Source organism: Ochlerotatus camptorhynchus, unplaced genomic scaffold (assembly GCF_037179485.1).
Source record: "Ochlerotatus camptorhynchus isolate MF236.1 unplaced genomic scaffold, CSIRO-AGI_Acam_v1.1 ptg000284l, whole genome shotgun sequence".
Lineage (NCBI taxonomy): Eukaryota > Metazoa > Arthropoda > Insecta > Diptera > Culicidae > Ochlerotatus > Ochlerotatus camptorhynchus.
The window spans coordinates 9,951,612-9,967,714 of record NW_027040773.1 but is presented as its reverse complement, the minus strand read 5'-3'; the positions used below and the strand labels follow the sequence as shown (position 1 = coordinate 9,967,714).

At 38.0% G+C, this 16,103-nt stretch overlaps 1 protein-coding gene across 4 annotated transcripts in view; it reads left to right on the top strand.

Annotated features, from left to right (window-relative positions):
* Window positions 1-14,706, top strand: part of Nckx30C — a 218,522-nt gene extending 203,816 nt beyond the window's left edge. For all 4 annotated transcript variants that reach the window (XM_065228199.1, XM_065228198.1, XM_065228197.1 and 1 more), the window contains 3 exons: window positions 997-1,254; window positions 1,358-1,494; window positions 13,683-14,706. In XM_065228199.1, the coding sequence (XP_065084271.1) occupies window positions 997-1,254; window positions 1,358-1,494; window positions 13,683-13,923 (636 nt within the window). In that variant the 3' untranslated portion in view covers window positions 13,924-14,706. The remainder of the gene's footprint in view (window positions 1-996; window positions 1,255-1,357; window positions 1,495-13,682) is intronic.
* The last annotated feature ends 1,397 nt before the right edge of the window (window positions 14,707-16,103 follow it).

Sequence of the window (16,103 nt, the reverse complement as noted above, 5' to 3'; positions counted from 1 at the left end):
TAGTTTTAAGATGTATTGTAAAGTGACCAAGAATCTTCGGCTCTGTAAAATTTATTCATTTGAGCCTTATCAAATAAATTAATAAACATTGACTACATGTTCTGGGCACCCCCAGAATTGGCTAGAGTATTGGCATCTTTATTGGAATTTAAATGAGTAATAAGCAGGGCTGTTAATCGATAACCGTCGGTAACGTTAACGTCTGGTGAATTTGCATTGCGGACGTTGACGCCGACTTTTTTTTAAATTTTTTTGGAGATTTTAGCCGTAGGCTAGTTCATCACCATGTGAACGCTGAAAGTAACTGTAAGCGAAATAAATACGATCCACAATATTTTATTTCATTGGAGACCGTTTGTTCCGAAACAAAGAAACACAATTTTTCACGTCGGTAATAAATTTAGTACTTAATAAAAACAAAGTTCAGTTCTCTGTTATCTGTATATTATTTTTTAAAGAACAACTATTTACGTTCATTTCTCAAGAATATTAAGATGCAAGTGTACGACTGATCTCAACTCGATGTGTGTTTTATCTTCCATTTTAAACAGAACATGATAAACGAAGATAACGGCGCCGGTGATGTAATGGTAAGCGTGATTACCTCTCACCCCAGCAGGCCTGGGTTCAATCCCAGTCGGCGCCGCCGGGATATTCTGAGGCATAACATCTCTGATCACGCCTTCCTTCGGATGGGAAGTAAAGCCGTTGGTCCCCGGTTCATGAGTTGATGGGTCGATGGGTAGGGTCCAGGTGTGGGAGCTGCCTTCCTGGCACGTCGGTAGCATTGGTGCTCAGCACGGAAAACAAGATCGACGGAAAAAAACAAACCAAAGGAAAAAAAAAAATGATAAACGAAGCACTGTGGGGTCTCATTAAACAATAGTAAACTTTACATACATTTACATAATCCCGTACAATGGATGCTAAAATAGGCGTACATCGAATAAAATTCGGCATTATATTTACATTTTCTAACCGCTACATTACTTTCAGGGTAACGAATTAGAAGAAGAACCACCAGAGGCATTAAGCATGTCTTGGCCAAAGACAAATAGGAAACGAATAACCTACCTATTAGTTGCTCCAATTATCTTTCCACTGTACTTAACACTTCCTGACACTAGAACACCAAGGGGTAAGAAGTATTACCCGGTAACGTTTATAGGTTCGATTTTGTGGATAGCCGCATACTCGTATCTTATGGTGTGGTGGGCTAATGTTGCTGGTGATACGGCGAAAATACCACCGGAGGTAAGCATTTGTCAACAATTGAACCGTTTTTCAGCATAGCATCTCCGACAGGCCTGGATGCACGTGGTCCTCATATATGCTAATTATTTCTGGTCATTTACAGGTGATGGGACTGACGTTTTTAGCAGCTGGTACCTCAATTCCCGATCTGATCACATCTGTGATTGTGGCCCGAAAGGGCTTTGGCGACATGGCGGTGTCGAGTTCGGTCGGTAGTAACATTTTCGACGTGACGGTTGGGTGAGTATTAACAATGAATCAGTGGTCCCTTCTGCAGGCAAAGTTAAAAGTGAAAAATCACATTATCGAAGTGAACATCGCTGATTTCAATAGCTGACGTCATGTTATCGTAAAGAAAGGTTTTATAAATTATGTTTATAGTCAGTTTATCACTCTTGGGCCATTCACTGCTTGACACCGGGGATGAGCTTTGAACTCGTGACTGTGGCGTGAGAGGTTTAGGTGATAGCCACTACGCCGGGGCAGGTGAAGAAAATTGTTTTTTATGTCAATGACTTAATGGAGGAAATTACTGTATATTCACTTTACCATACGAGATTGTTTACTCATTGATGTCCTAATCGGAATGATGCTGAAATTAGAGGTCACTTCAATAATGCCCTTTTTAAGAATGAATTCAAACAAGATCGGCTTCAGATAAGTCAAAGCAGCGAAGAAAAGGTAAAGTAATTTTGCACGCGCAGATCAGTACACACAGAATGATAACACTAGTTTACAGCATTTTTGAACTCGGTAAGGTGATGATCATTTCCAATACAAACTCTTACGCTGAATTCAATGCCGTGGTCAGAAAAAATTAAAGTAGAGCCATTTTTGAGGTATACAAAAATTTTGATTTTTTGAATTTTGGACAAAAGTACGATTACTAAAATGTCAATATCTTTGGAACTAGTGCACCAATTTTAATTGAATATTATGTCTTAATTAAAAATTTATTTTGAAGTCATTTAAAAATTTACAGCATTTTTTTTTATTTTTCCTTCGAATTTTCCATAAAAATCTTGTTTTAATCAACATTTTTAATGGGATAAAAAGATTCAAAAAATCATTCCATAATTTATTCTTAAAATCTATTCAAAACCGGAGAAAATGAGCCTTTAATGGATGAAATCGGTTAGAAATTGTCGAAGTTATGAGCATTTTTGTAAAACACTTAAAAATGTTGCTGAAATACAACAGCTTTAGAGTTCCTTTTCTAGGTGTCGTTGTAAGCATCCAAATCGCATGTAAAGTTTTCATGGAAGATTCTTTTCTCTACATATCAATTTAATTAAGGCATATCAGGATTTAAAACCGAGTTGATACAAAAGAAATTTATTTAGGTTTTATTAAAAATGATTGAGAATCGAATGACTTTGTCTTCGATGTTTTGAACTTGTTTCTCGAATCAGAAACCAACAATAGTCACCCATCATTGCTTCATCCCAAAACCCTTGGTAACGACGTTCCATCATCTTCATTTGTTGGTGAAAACGTTCGCCGTGCTCATCACTCTCGTCACCAAGATTTTCCGGGAAAAAATCCATGTGAGAATGTAGGAAATGTATCTTCAAAGACATATTCACACCTGTGTTCAGTGAAATAAAATGATTTGAAATTAATTATATGTAACAAACACAATATTTTTGATTTCTACCTATTTTCTCATAATTTTTGAGCAATTCATCGACGGCTTCCTCATAATCTGGGCTTCTGAAATTTCCTAAAAAGGTTGTGACAACACGCTGGAACGATTTCCACGCTTCTTCCTCATCTGGTGTCAAAACTGTATTGAATGCGGAATCATTGAGCAGTTTTTTGATCTGTGGGCCAACAAATACACCTTCCTTTATCTTTGCGTCAGATAAATTTGGAAATACTGATTTCAAGTACTGGAATGCCGGCCCTTCTTTTTGCAACGCTTTGACGAAATTTTTGAATAGCCCTAGTTTTATATGTAGTGGTGGAAGTATTATGCGTTCTTTTACCACAAGAGGATCATTTTTAACGTTGTCTTTACCAATTGTGAAATTATCCCGTTTTGGCCAATCTTTTCGGACGTAGTGTTCCTTACGAGCTCGACTGTCCCATTTACACAAAAAACACATATATTTTGTGTATCCCTGTTGCAATCCAGTCAACATGGCAACCACTTTAAGATCGGAACAAATTTTCCAATTGTGTTGATTGTAATTTATCAAATTGAGCAATAGAGCTATTGATTCATACGTTTCCTTCATATTAACGGCATGAGCTAATGGAATAGAAGGTTTCTCATTCCCTTGATGCAGTAAAACGGTTTTCAAGCTCAACTTGCTGCTATCGATAAATAAACGCCATTCAGCTGGATCATATGGCTCACCAAACTCTTCAAACAAGCCGTTTACGTCATGGCAAAAACATGCCTTGTCCTTTGTAGAATAATATTTGTCAAATTTCTTGTGACGATTCCTGTGACAAGAAATTTTGACCTCCTTGCTCAGCATGTTGTGTTCTTTCAAGCGTGATGCCAGCAATTCGGATTTCTCCTTCGATAAGTCGAGATCTCGCACCAAATCATTAAATTCGGATTGTGTAAACAGTTTTGGGTTTCTTTCCAATTCCACCTCGAAGTCTTCCTCGCATTCCTCCTTGAATTCCTCCTCACTTTTTGTAACGGTCGATTCAACAGAGGGCGCTCGTTTCCGCTTTGGATAAACAGGATACGGGACCGAACTTGAATGTGGAACAGGTTTTGTCATAGAAGCCACTTGTGGATACTCAACTGTTTTGTGACGTCCTTGTTGCTTAACTTTTGTCAAGCAGAAATAACAATCCGTTGCATGACAAAACGGTCGACGCCATATGGTGGGCATGTCAAAGGACAAATAGCGACTGACAGATAACAAATAAGTGAGTTAGTAAGTAAGACATTAACACTTATCAAAAATAGATGAAGTAAGATAATATCGATCAGGAAAGAACAAAGCACTACCATGCTGTACATAAATTGTTTCTATTAAAGTTATTCAAAAAATCAATTTACCTTGCGCTTGACATCCAAGTCTCCAGGATCAATTTTAAAATAAAGCCTGTATGCAGTTTGCAACGAAGCAGTGAAATTGACCGATTTTGTAAATATATAGTTGCCACATGCGTAACAAAACTTTTGAGGATCATTTTTACACTTGAATTCACGTTTTGTCGTATACATCGTTAAGCAATGTTAAAGAAAGAAAGCTGTCAAATTGAGTTGGTTGCGTTAGGTTCTCGCCGAGCGGTCTCACAAACACTAGCGTAAATTATATTGTTGAAAATATCCCATTTAATTTTGCGTGACAGCTGATAGTGTTAGTGAAATGCACCGTATGCGTACACGTCCACAGAAAGGCTTACTGGAAGTGGTGCATGAACCTAGGAGCGGGACAACGGCCAATCTTGGAACATTTTTTTTTTTTTTTTTTTTTTTTTTTTTTTTAATTATAGTTACTTTAACGCTCTTGGGTCATTCGTGACTTATCCGGGGGTGAGATTTGAACTCGTGACTTTGGCGTGAGAGGTATGAATGCTAACCACTTCGACAATTTCCAACCGATTTCATCCATTAAAGGCTCATTTTCTCCAGTTTTTAATGGACTTTAAGAATAAATTATGGAATGATTTTTTGAATCTTTTTATCCCATTAAAAATGTTGATTAACACAAGATTTTTATGGAAAATTCGCAGGAAAAATAAAAAAAATGCTGTAAATTTTTAAATGACTTCAAAATTAAATTTTTAATTAAGACATAATATTCTAGTGAACGATAGCAAATTTATTTAGCTTCACTTTCATAAAAAAAAGATTTAAAATTGGTGCACTAGTTCCAAAGATATTGACATTTTAGTAATCGTACTTTTGTCCAAAATTCAAAAAATCAAAATTTTTGTATATCTCAAAAATGGCTCTACTTTAATTTTTTCTGACCACGGCATTGAATTCAGCGTAGGATTTTGCATTAGAAAAGTTGGTCAACCACTAAAGTTCACACTTTTTATGTTGTTTTGTAAACTAGTGTAATTTATTAGAAATTGTTTTTTTAAGTTACGCATTGGGTTGATGGCAATTACTACTTTCCATTTAATTTCACTTAGCATTTTGTATCCATGATAGATGTGCAATCGTCCCTGGGAATTACACTGATGTAAACTGCACATTATAGTCGAAATACGTATAAAATCTTGTATGGAATGAATCACTTTTCAGCTCTATAAAGATGAATTCTTTTAAATGAAATAAACTTTGTAATAAGTTATTCTGTTTAAGGTTGGACACATTATGTCTTTTTTCATTCGAATTCGATGAACTGTTCCTGTAAACATTTTTTCTACGTAAACGTTGCACTATATTAATGACTACAGGTATACCTCGAAAAACCGACGTTGTCACTTTTCATTTCGAGCGTCGATTTCTCACAAGCAACAATTCAATCACGCAAAGTAACAATACTATCGGACAGGTGAGACAATCCCCTATCTAATCGTAATGTTAATTTGTGTGGTTGAATTGTTGTTTGCGAGAAATCTACGATCAACTCAAAAGTAACAGTTACGTTAAATCGAGGTATACCTGTATACCAAACAGACACCCTGGCAAGCATATTATACCTAGTGCAAAACTTTAAGTCACATAAAGCAAATTTAAAGCATCATCATAAAGCAAAAATCCCCTAGTGAAAAGGATCGTATGCAACATAACAATATGCATCTCCCACCTGAGCCGTACGGTCTTCATAAGCAGACTTGATGCATTTATCACCACACCGCTGCACCCAAGTGCAGCGGTAAGTGAGCACACAAGGATAAAGACAAGAGAAGAGAAAAAACAAACATTTTAAATTTATCACATTCACCATCATCTGCCGGCAGCAGCAAAGCACCAGTCAGGATCAGCAGGCGCACAGCAGCAACAGCAGCAGCTTGAAGTTTCAAGTTATCCACCAAACTGGTGCTGCTCCCATATATCCTATAATTCATCCTCACTGGCACATGGACCATCATGGACATCGAGCTTTGCCAGTGAACGACAAACATTTTGCAATCAAGCATTTTTCTTCACCGCCGCCACCACCCAACACGGTAAACGCAGATATATCCGTATCGGCCATGTAGCACGTCTTGTTTGATGTTATCTGCGGACCGATTTTTCAATAAATACCAATAAGACAACATACAGAACAGAACACAGGAAACGGTTAGGTTTGGGGATGCAGATTGCATTGTTGAATCATTTCGACAAAGGTATAGTTTATATATTAATAATTTATGGCTGCTATCGTCATCTACGGACGCTATCAGTTAAGATGAAGAGTGTTAGAGTTACTTCACCGCACAGTGGGACCATTCTCAAAAAAGGCGGTCAGAACCCTTTTCTTACATTTCCCGTTTTTTAACTATTTCGTTTATTTACTAGGCTCAGTCGTGTGTAAAACATTGCGGAGCCAAAAATCAGCAATGCTTGAATTTACATTTTAAACAGCAGTAGTTCTAGGTTAGTATTGGGTACCAAATACTCGTGGCAGGCTCGAGTTTAATGGGTAACAGTTTCTATTGGAAGGAGCTAGGTAGGAAACTGGTTTCTGAAGCCTCCTTCAGAACTCTCGGACGGTTGACCAAATTCTGGCTGGGCAGGGTTAAGTAGCACAGAAACAGAAGGATAATAAGACTGGGACACAATGGCTGGAAATTGTTTGGAAGGTCACATCAAACTCTAACATCAGACAAACAAAGGAATTTGTAGATCGCCTGCATGTAGGGAAGATTATGGGTTCCCAATACATCACTTACTTCACGGAAGGGTTGTCTACCTCGGGCCACTAGGGTATCCAATAGTCGTGCTCTGGAGGCGTCATTACCCGGACAATACCAAACTGCGTGATCGATGTCATCATAACCGGTTATGCACCTACATATATTGCTGTCAACGAGGTTTATTCTGTAGAGATGTGCGTCTAGCGAGTAGTGGTTGGACATAAGTCTTGACATCACTCGAATGAATCCCCGACTTACATCCAGACCTTTGAACCACGCTCTCGAAGAACCATTTGGAATACTGGAATGTAACCACCGCCCAAAAGAATTACTTGTCCAATCGTTTTGCCAACTTAAAAGAACTATGACGTACTAATGTTAAATTTTTCTACCATAAATCTCGCCCACCTTTGCGAGAGAGTCTGCCTTCTCATTGCCTGGAATTGAGCAATGTGAGGGGAACAATACAAAGGTAATCATATATGATCTTTCGGCCAGCAAACTCATCTGCTCCCTTACCTTTGAAAGGAAATAAGATGAATGCCTACCTTGTTTCATCGACCGAATAGCTTCAATCGAACTGAGACTATCCGAGAAGATGAAGTAATGGTCTATAGGCATGTCGGAAATCATCCCCAATACGAAGTTGGTTGCTGCTAGCACAGCAACATAAACGGAACAAGGTTCCTGAAGTTTCCGAAAGGCGGTTGAGTATTCATTGAAGACGCCGAAGCCAGTGGATCCATCAATACGTGATCCATCAGTGAAAAATCTTCTATTGCAATTGACTTGTTTGTACTTTTCAGCAAAAATACGGGGAATTTAGATAGGTCGAATTTGATCTGGAACTCCTTGAATAGCCTGTTTCATTGATAGATCATAGTCAATGAGGAGCACGGAAGACTATAACTAAGATGACATATAACTAAGATAGACTCGCACGAATCTAAACTGGATGCTTAATTCGAGCATTTCTTCGAAGTTTTCAATCACAAGATTGTTACTGACACTACATTTAATCAATATTCTTAATGAGAGCTTCCAGAAATGGTCCTGCAGGGGTTTTACTCCCGCTAGAACCTCTAGGCTCATATTGTGTGTTGAATTCATACAGCCAAGGGCAATACGTTAACAACGATATTGAATGCGTTCCAATTTAATTAGGTGGCTTATTCTTGCTGAGAGGAAACAACAAGAGCCATACTCAAGAACTGAAAGAATTTTAACACAGTTAACACTCCTAATTAACAGTTTAATTAGGTCTTTCGGGTGAGCACCCCACCATGACCCGGAAATTGATCGTAGAAAGTTGATCCTTTGTTGACACTTTTGTTTCAACCACTTCTTGTAAACACTACCTATTTAGTTTTTGTAGAAAAAATTCGATCCCTAAATTTCTTGCTTAGAAAGACAGATTATTTAGGGCATTTCAGGGTGGCCAGTGAATTTTCATTTTGAAATTCCCGGTTTTTTCCGGTTTCCCCGGTTCAAACCTTAAAAATTTCTCGGTTGTTAATTTTCAACAATGTAGTAGGCCTAGATGTAGTAGGCCTTGCCTGACTGTCATAAGTTAGAGATTGATTCTTTATCCGACCACCAACCAAGATAGACGTAATAAATAGTAGCTCTTAACAACAGCTTGTTTTACTTGTTGGCCTTGGTTACGGATATAACAAACAAATAACGAAATTGAACGTATTTAAAAAAAATACTTGCTGAAAGGAATTTACTGAAAGGATAAAAAAGTGATTAACGAATAAGCTTTTCTTCAAAATTTGTGATACTAAGCAATCTTTGTGAAAACATAATTAAACTGTGAAATTTTGAAAAAAATTCAAGATCACAGATTTGAAAAAAAAAATAAATAATACTTATGACTCGTGGAGTCATAATTGTCACGCTCTGAGACTTGGAAGCATTTTAAGGGTTATAACAAATTACAGAACAATCTATAGAATCTTGCGGACAAACCCTGGAATTTGTAGTAAAATTTAAAAGAATTCAAAGTGTTGATTTCAAACAAATATTGAGAAGGATTCCCACACAGTTTTCGAAGGAGAAGTTCTGAGCAGAATTTCAGAATTATTCTGACATGAAGTCCTTAGAAATTATAAGATAAATTTGGAGGGATTTCTGTGGAGAAGAATGCAAGTTCTAAATTAAATTGAAGGTAATTTTAGAAGATTTCAAAACGAATTGTGGAAAACAAAACTTTAACGAAAATTCCTACGTGATTCTGAGGAGATTTGTGTGGGGATCGTGAGGAAAATGACAGATGAATTTTAAGAAGAATTCCAAGAGAATTATGATCAGAATTAAACAAGAAACAGAGTTCTAAGATTGTTCTGGCAATAATTTGCTGAAAATTAGAAACAAATTCTTTAAAATACTCCAAATGGTTTCTAAATAAAATTTCGAAAGATTTCTGCTGTTTTGAATAGAGTTCAAAGAAATTTTAAAAAATAATTCCAAAGGAATCAAAGTCTCCGAATAGGTTCAAGGGAATTCTAAGAAAGATTCCAATCAAATTCTTTGAAGGGGTTTCAAGGAAATTCCAAAAAAGAATTCAACGGTAATTATTACGCGGAGTGTTTTCTGGTTAATTTCCGAAGAATTCCATGATAATTTAGAGCGGAATTCCAAGTTAATTCTGGAATTTATATCATATCATAGAATTTCGAACGAGGAAAAATTGAAACCCCGGAAAAGAATAATTCAGTTTCGGTTTTTACAAATATTTGTTTCCAAAGTCCAGCATCTTCAATATTTTTTTCAAGGAGCATGCACTTTACATCTGAAATTGAAACGACGAAAATCAATTTGCAATATTGATGAGTGATTAAATTCTAAAACAAGAAGACGGGAAACTGAAGAAAATTATGTAACAAATAGAGCAAGACATTCATTTGGTAAAGGATCACTCTATTTTAATGGTTTATTCTCAAAATCTGGTGTAAAATTTGTTCCTATGGTATGGTATATTTATTTTTCCCGGTTCTCGTCGAATTCCCGGGTTTTCCGGGTTTTTCCGGGTTTTCCCGGTTACTTTTCAAATTCCCGATTATTTCCCAGAATTCCCGGTTTGCTGGCCACCCTGGAATTTTGCAATGGTCTTTGCAAGATTTCCGCACGTGGACCTATCAGGGAAACCACCCCAACAAACAATTTGAGCTGATTAATAGCTGAATAAGCTATTTTTTAGCTGAAAAAGCATAATTTTGCCTGAATAAGCTCTTATTCAACTGTCAATGTTTGTTGGGACGGCATCGTCTGCAAGCTGTCTAAGCGTGCATCGATTATCTAAGCAGTTATCAATATCTTTGACATAGAAATTATAAAGTAAAGGACTTATACATGAACGAAAGGGTAAGTCCATGTAGCCAATTCTAGCAGTTGTCAGTTGACCTAGATTGAAAGTCATTTGTTTTTCTGACAGCAAATTATACAAGAAATTGTTTAAAATACCGGGTAATCCACTACTGTGCAAATTGTCTGACAATATGTCTATGGAAACAGAATCAAATGCACCCTTAATATCCAAAAAGACTGAAGCCAATTGCTCCTTGTGCGCAAAGACCAGTTGAATATCTGATGAAAGCATCGCTAGAAAATCGTTTGTTCCTTTACTCTTTCGGAAACCAAATTGCGTATTTGAAAGTAGGTTGTTTCATTCAAATCAATGGTCAAGTCTTAATAGGATCATTTTTTTCTAATAATTTCCTCAGGCATGATAACATAGAGATCGGACGGTAAGAATTGTGATCAGACGCTGGTTTCCCAGGCTTTTGAATAGCTATTTTCTTTAACCTGTCTCCATGCTGGTGGAACTGTATTGAATTTCATAAATGAATTATATACGCTAAGTAATCGTCTTTTAGCGATATCGGGGAGGTTTTTTAGAAGGTCGAATTTGATCATATCGCTTCCCAGAGCAGAGTTATTCGATGAAAGAAGTGCCATTGAAAATTCCAGCATTGTGAATGGTTCATTCTGAGAATCGTTACTTCGGGCTGTATCCCGTAAAGTCGGTTGTGCTGGGACAGAGTTCTGAGACATTTCATGCAATGTAGCAAATATTGTATACAAAAGCCCATCTTTGTAAACAACATTGTTTACAAGTTGCTCGGTTGCATGAAATGAAATACAAGGAACCCATGACATCACTATGATTTCGAAGAGCTACCATAGGTATGTTGCCGCTACTTCTTTAACCAATGGTAAAAACAGCACTCTCGCCACTTTGTCCAGACACAGCACCGTAAAGCCCCATAAACCAAGAAACATACTCTAGCTACTCCAACTAGAGGGACCTCAGCAGAGGAAAAAAGGATTGCGTCCACTTTCTATCACCAATCACTCGCGAAGCAACGGCTTTATTTCACAGTACACAGTTTGTAAGATGCAGTGCTAGCTCCTCACCGGCCGAATCAACTCGTGACCAGCGCCGAAATCAGAACCGAAAACTCCAGTGACCGAAAACAAACGCGTCTAATAGCGGCCATGGCACACTTCGATTGCATTTCTGAAACACAACCTCATCGCACAAAAACGACGACAACAACATTCGACAAGCATCTTTCGTCCGGGAGGCGGAACGCCAGCACGCAGCAAGCAAGAGAAGAAAAATGCACACACAGAGCACGGCACGAGCTGGCTTTTACCAATTTGCAATTAGTAAATTGGGTGAAAATAAAGGATGTCCCACATCAAATTGCATCACGGAAAAATCGCTGTAGAAAATATCCATTGGGTATTTTCTCTTGACAATTTGGATAGAAGTAGCTTAGAGTGTATTGTTTACACTGTATTTTTATCGCTGTCAGTTTTTCGAAAGTTGGAAAAAATGGCGTCACCCGAAAAGCAACGTTGCGAATTGATTTTGCGCAAGCCCCTGGAAAATCCTCAACTCTCTCATCGCGACATTGGAAAACAACTCGGAATCGTGCAGTTAACAGTGAGTCGTGTGATTAAACGTTGCTACGGAACTCTTAGCATCGAACGGAAGAATAAATGCGGTCAGAATGGATGTTCTATTAGTGATCAGGATCATAAGCGTGTCGTGAAAGCGTTTAAGCGGAATACCAATGCTTCGGTACGGGATGTGGCCAAAAAGTTGAATCTGTCCAAGTCTTTCGTTCAAAGAGCCAAGGACCGGGAGGGACTGCATACGTACAAAGTGCAGAAGGCTCCAAATCCTGACGAACGGCAAAATACGGTGGGAAAGTCACGCGCCCGGAAACTGTACACCTAGATGCTGACGAAGCCTCATTGTCTTATCATGGATGACGAGACTTAAGCGGCGGACTTCCGGCAGCTTCCGGGGCTACTGTTCTTCACCGCCCATAACAAGTTTGATGTTCCGGGGGAAGTAAGGAAGCAGAAACTTTCAAAGTTTGCTAAGAAACTGTAAACGGGGAGATCTACCTAAGGAGTGTCTACAGAAGCGTCTGCTTCCTCTGTTGAAGCAACACGAGCGTAGTTAAGCGTAAGGTTGCGAGTTTACGCTTATGGTATTGAAATTGAATGAAATAAATATGCCAAAAGCTTACACACTTTAGTTACATCCTACTGGGTGGATAATATCAAGTTTTTTTATATACACCCATATTCTTGTTTTCGTTCAACCCGTGTTTTACATCCAAAAAAACTTTTTTTGTATGGAAAATACGGTTTGAACGAAAACGAGAATATGGGTGATTATGTATTAACACTCGATAGGCGAATCGAGCCACTCCTTATGCTGCTCAAACAACTCATTGTCGAAAGAACAGTTTGATCCAAGCATCGTTCCGTTTGTTGCGGAAATGAGCTGGATCACGCGTTCTTTACTTCTTTCTGAATTGAGGTAAACGCAATATCTCTGTTAGAAAGACATCCTGTTCAACGTATCTAGACATTTTAATTAAACACTTCCGTAATAACAACTGACAGTTGTCAACAAGACCAAGGCGTTGAACCAACCGGTGGGAACTAAAGATTTCCAATTGGCTCACTACTTGACTAGCCTATTGGTCCCAAGCAAATCGATTACGAACCCCATTCTAGTCAAAATTCTAGTACTACACTATGTTTGTTTTGATTCGCTATGAAAGTTTGACAGATAAAATGAGGGGTTCGTGGATTTTCCTTTGTTTCGAGGGGTGCATCGATTAGCTTGGGACCGAAGAGAGTACCAGAGCTGAGCCAAAAAGTTGAGCACATTTCTTTGGGACCTTCTGGTCTTTGGTAGAATCATAAAAATTGCACATTTAGTGTGCAATGAGGCAAAATGGACCATTTTCCGGACCCGACACTGAATGAAACCAGCACCATTCGATTCCCTATAATGTTTCAGAAAAAAATCAGCGCCGATTGTAGCTATATGAATACTAACTCAAAAAGACACAGGGCAAAATGGGCCACTTCCCGGGCTCGGCAAAGGATGAAACCTGCCCCAATCGATTTATTGATAAATTTCTAATAAGGAAATCCAACAACGTCTCTACTCTGGTAATTCGTGCTCGTTTTTACCCCCTGTGCAGTGAAATGAATCCAGCATTACACCGTATGATGTTAGCTGATCCATGGAGACGCATACAATTACATTTGGTCATTTGGAATGGATTCTGTTTTCCATCAATAATCGAGAAAATAATCTTCAAACTTCCTCTCATTCGCAGCCTTCCCATCCCGTGGCTTCTGTACGGCATCATCTACGGCCAGCCGGTGGAGGTGAACTCGGTCGGCATGGTCTGCTCGATCACGATCCTGTTCTTGATGTTGCTGTTTGTCATCATGTCGATAGCCTGCTTCCGCTGGCGTATGAACAAGAGCCTAGGGCTTATCATGTTTTTGTTATACTTCGTATTCGTTGCCGTTTCACTCATGTTTGAATACGATGTGTTAGTATGTCCGTTTTAAATAAGTACGCTTAATACGCTAGACAAAAAAAGACACAGAGGCAGTGGTAACTAAACAGAATCATCTACTTTAGGAGTTACGTTTTACGAACGAGAAAAAAAGATAAAAAGAAAACAAAAAAGACGAAAAAAGTAAACCAACTAAATTAAACTTAGAATATAGGAAAGGAAGCAAACCCACTTGATGCTAGGTCTAGGTAAGTTTTTACCTAGCTAAACGGATGACGCAACTGAAGTTGAATATATTAATATGTATAGTTATATAGAAGAATGCTAACATTAAAGAGCAAAACAACAATAGATTAGAGAGCGGATGGGGCGTAGATAAGCGAAATTCATTCTATATAGGAAATGTTTAGTCGAAGGAGAAACATCCTAAGAAAAGGCATCATAATGTGCAGAAAAGCGAAGCTAGTTGTTCCCATGCAAAGAAACGAAACCTAAGCGAAAACTAAAACAAGACATATAACGAAGAGAATAAAGCAACAAGAACCTTCTATTGAACACAACTTATTTTAGATTTTTATCTCCTCTTCTTCATGCAACTATAGTATCGAGTCTATTATCATACATTTTGAATTGTATTCAACCAAAACAACCTATATTCGAACGGAATCTTACCTAACAAAGAATACATCTAGTTAATACAAGAATCAACTAATTAAACCAGTAAAACTGTATTTAAGCATGCATCTCTTTCTTCTACAAGAACAAATTCTATAAGAATCTAGACTTAAACAAACAAACAAAAAAAAAAAGAATAAATTTAAGCAACAATTTTCAAAAGCAAAAATCTATTACTCGAACTTAAGCAAAACACCTTAGGAAATTTGAAACATCAATGCATTCGAGCACTATCAGCTTCTCTCTTCTCATATACTACACCAACGACATAAAATTCATGATAGTGCCATTAGTGTCAGGAACTAGTCCATCAGTGAAACCAGCACACATACACACTCTAGGCAGTACACAAAAGAGCATTTAAAATGCATTATCACACTAATGGTAAATCCTAGTCATAATCCACATCTGTCTCACTTCTATACTCTCCAAGTAAACTCTACTCTCTTTGACATACTTCTGTATAAATTGAAACGTACTTTCAAAAACACTATCCTTTCTTGTTTTCACTATCCTTCTTCGTCATCCAAGATGAAACCACTTACATACTGTAGGCTTCATGGCGCGTAGATTCACTATGTAGGTCAGGAGATTGAATGTACTAAATCTTATAATAGCAAACAAAGAGTTGAATTCTCATTCCCATCACAACCATTATCACTTCACCGCCCATGAGCACTATATTAAGTATGAAAAACCACACACTTACACCCACACACACACACACACACACATTGCGCTTCGGGTCCTGTTGCTTTATGTCGCATCACTACCAACGGAAAGTTGTAGGGCCAGGTGGTCCACATTATGAGCACTAATTATGCGATCCACAAGCACCACGTGCTGCCGCTCCGAAAGATATCATAACAACAGCACTGCTTACCCTCAACTTCTTGGTATCCGGGTGGAGCGGAGCAGATCATATCGTTCACTATTCGTTCACCCGACAGAAACTACATACACACAAAATGGTCACAAATGTGCTTTCGTAATTGATATTAAACTGCAAAAGTCGAGATCGAGAGGATGAGTCTAGTTGGACTTGTTTTATTTTCCATTACGTTCCGGCAGAAGTAGTAACGAACAGCAACGAAGGTGGTAAATTTAGAGGTTGTGTTTTATTTTTTATATGTTCAAACGATGGGAAAACCGTGGTCACCGTGGGAAGGGTTGAGCGATATTGATCTCGTGGTGATTCGGATTTATATCGGATAAATCAAATTGAACTATATCGGTAAAGAGCTTAACCTTCTTGACTATTATGTCCCAACTGAAAGTTTACACCTACTCTCAACTTGTGTGTGAAAGTGTTTTTAGAACATTTCACCACTGCGTGGAGAGTTTTCTAAGCCTATACCATTTTTGCATTAAAATATTGTGAGGAGAAATTGCCAACGAGGTATTATGGAAAGTCTAGAATTTCTAAACAAATTACTTTGAGCGAATACAGTTCCATCGATCCTATTCCGTGCTTTGTATTGCCGTTGTTATCAACGCTTTGTTTTCATTGAACGAGATCTCGCTCTCGCTTTTATGTCAGTCAACGGCGGAAAACGC